Here is a 4,009-nt window from a genome sequence, read left to right as displayed (position 1 = left end):
CGTCCCCCAGCGTCTCCCAGCGTCCCCCGTTTTCCCAGCGTCCCCCAGTTTCTCCCAGCGTCCCCAGTGTAAATGACTGGGGAATAGACTGATGTTCTAATGTTTCTCAGTTAGCTGCTGCATGAAGCCGAGAGGTTTTCTGAATCCGGTCCCTGGAGCAGGTTTTCTCAGAGCACATCTTGGTGTTGACGGTCTTGGTGTTCACAGTAATGGAAAGCTGAGGCTCAGTAGCAGATCTGTGCGGGATATTATGAACAGTGAGGACACAGGAAGTGGGCCACATCTTCTCAAGCACGCTTACCTTCCAACACCATTTTCACACTGAGGCTGTGAACTTTCTCAGCTGACATACATGACGCTAATACTGCTGTACACACACAGGATCCCGCAGGGGGTGAAGTCTCCTGCTGAGGGTCTGTTGGCGTTTTTCCCGTCTGCAGGTTTCCACAAAGCGATGGTGAAGACGATGACAGCGGCTCTGAAGATTCCTCACTTCGGTTACTGTGACGAGGTGGACCTGAGCCGCCTGGTGTCTCTGAGAGCTGAGCTCAAGTCCACCACCGAGGCCCGGGGGGTCCGACTGAGCTACATGCCCTTCTTCATCAAGGTGCGACCGCCGCAGAGATGATACGTGTCCTGTCACATGTTTAGTGTCGACGCTAACGCTGTGCTCTCATTGGTTCAGGCCGCCTCCCTCAGCCTGCTCCACTTTCCGGTCCTGAACGCCTCGGTGGACGAAGGCTGCCAGAACATCACGTACAAGGTGAGCACGCCTCGTCTTTAAGATGGCTCCTCCCCTCAGAGTAATCCACTGCGATGCGTCGGTGCTCTGTTCTGTGGGCAGGACCTGCGTCTGTCCGCTCGCTCTGCGTCCTGGTGGGGCTCAGTAAGAGTCCGGCGGTCCGCCTGGTTCCTCTGATGGTCTCATGGACCCGTGTGTCTCTGTCTGTAGGCGTCTCATAACATCGGGCTGGCGATGGACACCAATCAGGGTCTGCTGGTTCCCAACGTGAAGAACGTTCAGCTGCTCACCGTGTTCCAGATCGCTCAGGAGCTGAACCGCCTGCAGACGCTCGGCGCCGCGGGTCAGCTGGGAACCTCGGAGCTGAGCGGAGGAACCTTCACCCTGTCCAACATTGGATCAGTGAGTCCAGCAACAGCAACAGGCCCGCAGCAGAACCTGCAGCTGCTGCGGGCCTGACTGACGGTACTCTGTTTGTGATTGAAACCAGATCGGAGGGACGTACGCCAAACCGGTCATCCTGCCTCCGGAGGTCGCCATCGGAGCCCTGGGGAAAATCCAGGTGAGGTTCCAAACTTTTCCAGGATTATCAGACTGTTAGAAAGCCACAACGTGGAGACAGATCTCAAACCATGTTAGATGCGGCAGGTCCAGCCTCCAGCTGGGGTTCAGGTCTGACGGGGTCTGGTGCGGCAGGTCCAGCCTCCAGCTGGGGTTCAGGTCTGACGGGGTCTGGTGCGGCAGGTCCAGCCTCCAGCTGGGGTTCAGGTCTGACGGGGTCTGGTGCGGCAGGTCCAGCACTCAGCAGAGCCTCCGTATGAGTGCAGAATAAAAACTTGCTTCCTTCTTCCTCACACTTCCTGTTTTCCTCCGTCAGGTTCTTCCTCGGTTCGGCGCCGGCGGTCAGGTGGTCCGGGCTCATATCATGAACGTCAGCTGGTCGGCGGATCATCGCGTCATCGACGGAGCCACCATGTGTCGCTTCTCCAACCTGTGGAGGGAGTACCTGGAGAACCCGGCCAGCATGGTGCTGGACCTCAAATAGACTGGGGGGGGGGGGGGTGGATGTCTCCCATCAGCCCCGGGGGGACGGAGATGCCACACTAACAGACTTCACTCCGCCTCCCGCCGCCTTCGCTTCCTGTTTCTGTTCGAGGCCTTCGTGGTCACTGTCCTTCTCTTGTTGCCTTCGAGCAAGGCGCCGGGAGGGGGAGGAGCCTGTCAATCAAGTTGTTTCCATGACAGCCAATAACACACACACTCACAGGTAGTTAGTTTGGTTTTTAGGTTCCTGGTAGAAACAGGATCAGACGTTTTTCAGTGTTTCAGTCCTCAGACCTCCACCGACAGGAGCCGTCTGGACCTGGATGCGGAGCTGGTCTGAGACCTGTAACATGGACTGAAACTCTGGAAGCGGTAGTTTGGTCCTTTTAACCTTCACTGTTTCTGTGGTTATTAAACTGTTCATGGTCTGTCGGGCTGCAGGTCATGTGACCGGCCCGTAGCTCAGCGGGTCATGTGACCGGCCCGTAGTCCTCCTTGGGTCCTCCTGCTGTCTCTGCCTGGTCTCATATTAACAGACATGGACTAGCCGTCCCCCTCTGGATCTGGCCTCTGCTGGCCTGTTTGGGGTGAGTTATTAGTGAAGTCTGGTTCCTGCTGGTGTGAAAGGGGTCTCTCTGTAGACCTGCTCCCCTGGTGGTTTATAACCTCCCGTCTGTAGAAACTGACCTGTGATCAAATCCAGTCTCTTCCTCCCCGAAGCAGCCGGGCGCCCTCTGCTCCTCCCAGTGGCTGCTGGGTAAAGACCAGGTGGTGTCTGTGTTCTGTTCTGGTCCATCTCTCGTGAACTTTTCCAGTTTGTGTTTTTGTTTCAGCGACTAAATGTAAAAGTATAAAAACAGACACTTGGGTTTTGTAGTTTTGGGAATGTGGAATCAGTTTTTGTAGATGAAGCGTTTCCCAGACCCGTTCTGGTTCCCCAGGTCAGACTGACGGGGTTTCTGGTTCCCCAGGTCAGACTGACGGGGGGTCCGGGTCTGGGAAATGCTCCTGACCCGTTTGAATCCTGTGAATCACTCTGAATAAAGTTGAAGTGCACAAAGCTGAAGTGTTTGATGATTTTTGCTCCAACAGGAAACTGGACCTGCAGGTGGTTTACTGGGTCCGGTTCTGGTATTTGGGCTCAGTTCTGAAGTTCAGACAGGAAGAGGTTTTCCCCAGTTTGGTATCACAGAAGCAAATCTAACTTCAGGAATCAGGAAGTCCTAAACACTCAACAGTTCTGTCAGAAAGAAACTCCGTCCCTCTACAGTGAGACCGAGAGAAAGGCGGCTGTTGCGTCCAGAGAGCAGAGGAACGCCGGCTCCTCCTGCGCTCCCTCGCCGACCCCGGCAGGAACCCCAACCTTAATACTGAAGGTAGATAATACGACGCGGGCTGCGGGCTGACGGCGGCGTGTTGTCATGCGTTTCTGCTCTCTAACCATCTCCTGCTGTCAAAGAGTCGCATTAGGATACTTTTGTTCCACCAAACCTTCACTTCACGTTACATAAGGAGACGTTACCCGGCGTCACGTCGCAGCCGGCCTTTCTGCGCCAGGCCACAACAGGAGCCCGAGGACGCTATGAGGTCACAGCAGGAGGTCACGAGGTCACAGACATAGGAAGGGTACTTTAAATAGACCCCCAGACTGGGTCATGTGACCAAAGGCTAAATTTATGTGACTGCTCTGAGGTCAGATTTCAGCCGAGGACACGCAGCATGGAGGACGGCTGCTGCTACAAGGTGAGAACTGACACACTGCAGTACTACTGCTAATACTACTACTGCTAATACTACTGCTGCTGCTAATGCTACCGCTGCTACTGCTAATACTACTACTGCTGCTACTACTGCTGCTAATGCTGATACTACTACTGCTGCTAATGCTGATACTACTACTGCTGCTAATGCTGATACTACTACTACTGCTAATGCTGCTGCTGCTGCTAATGCTAATGCTGCTGCTGCTGCTAATGCTACTGCCAATGCTGCTGCTGCTGCTGCTGCTGCTGCTACTACTGCTAATGCTGATACTACTACTGCTGCTAATGCTGATACTACTACTGCTGCTAATGCTGATACTACTACTGCTGCTAATGCTGCTGCTGCTGCTAATGCTACTGCCAATGCTGCTGCTGCTGCTAATGCTGCTGCTGCTGCTAATGCTACTGCCAATGCTGCTGCTGCTGCTAATGCTACTGCCAATGCTGCTGCTGCTGCTAA

General features: G+C 54.5%; 2 protein-coding genes across 4 annotated transcripts in view; both read left to right on the top strand.

Annotated features, from left to right (window-relative positions):
- The first annotated feature begins 61 nt into the window (after positions 1 to 61).
- Positions 62 to 2,846, top strand: dbt (dihydrolipoamide branched chain transacylase E2). The gene is made up of 5 exons (XM_046030541.1): positions 62 to 607; positions 686 to 763; positions 953 to 1,144; positions 1,233 to 1,304; positions 1,620 to 2,846. The coding sequence occupies exons 1-5, from the start codon at positions 353 to 355 to the stop codon at positions 1,785 to 1,787; spliced, it is 765 nt and encodes a 254-aa protein (XP_045886497.1). The 5' UTR covers positions 62 to 352; the 3' UTR covers positions 1,788 to 2,846.
- A 130-nt stretch (positions 2,847 to 2,976) lies between these two features.
- The window catches only part of lrrc39 (leucine rich repeat containing 39), an 8,443-nt gene continuing 7,410 nt past the window's right edge, over positions 2,977 to 4,009 (top strand). For 2 of the 3 annotated variants that reach the window (XM_046030532.1, XM_046030529.1), the window contains exons 1-2: positions 2,977 to 3,162; positions 3,344 to 3,529. The gene's annotated coding sequence lies outside the window, so the exon portion shown is untranslated. The remainder of the gene's footprint in view (positions 3,163 to 3,343; positions 3,530 to 4,009) is intronic. The other variant, XM_046030531.1, reaches the window with a different exon arrangement.

Source organism: Micropterus dolomieu, linkage group LG19 (assembly GCF_021292245.1).
Source record: "Micropterus dolomieu isolate WLL.071019.BEF.003 ecotype Adirondacks linkage group LG19, ASM2129224v1, whole genome shotgun sequence".
Classification (NCBI taxonomy): domain Eukaryota; kingdom Metazoa; phylum Chordata; class Actinopteri; order Centrarchiformes; family Centrarchidae; genus Micropterus; species Micropterus dolomieu.
This window is presented reverse-complemented; position numbering and strand designations above follow the sequence as displayed.

What these genes read in the sequence shown, in the direction of transcription:
- dbt (XM_046030541.1), top strand. Translation starts at nt 353, where the DNA reads ATGACGCTAATACTGCTGTACACACACAGGATCCCGCAGGGGGTGAAG. An exon ending in GCCAGAACATCACGTACAAG is followed by an intron (nt 764 to 952) that starts GTGAGCACGCCT and finishes CTCTGTCTGTAG; the next exon opens with GCGTCTCATAACATCGGGCT. An exon ending in CCCTGTCCAACATTGGATCA is followed by an intron (nt 1,145 to 1,232) that starts GTGAGTCCAGCA and finishes GATTGAAACCAG; the next exon opens with ATCGGAGGGACGTACGCCAA.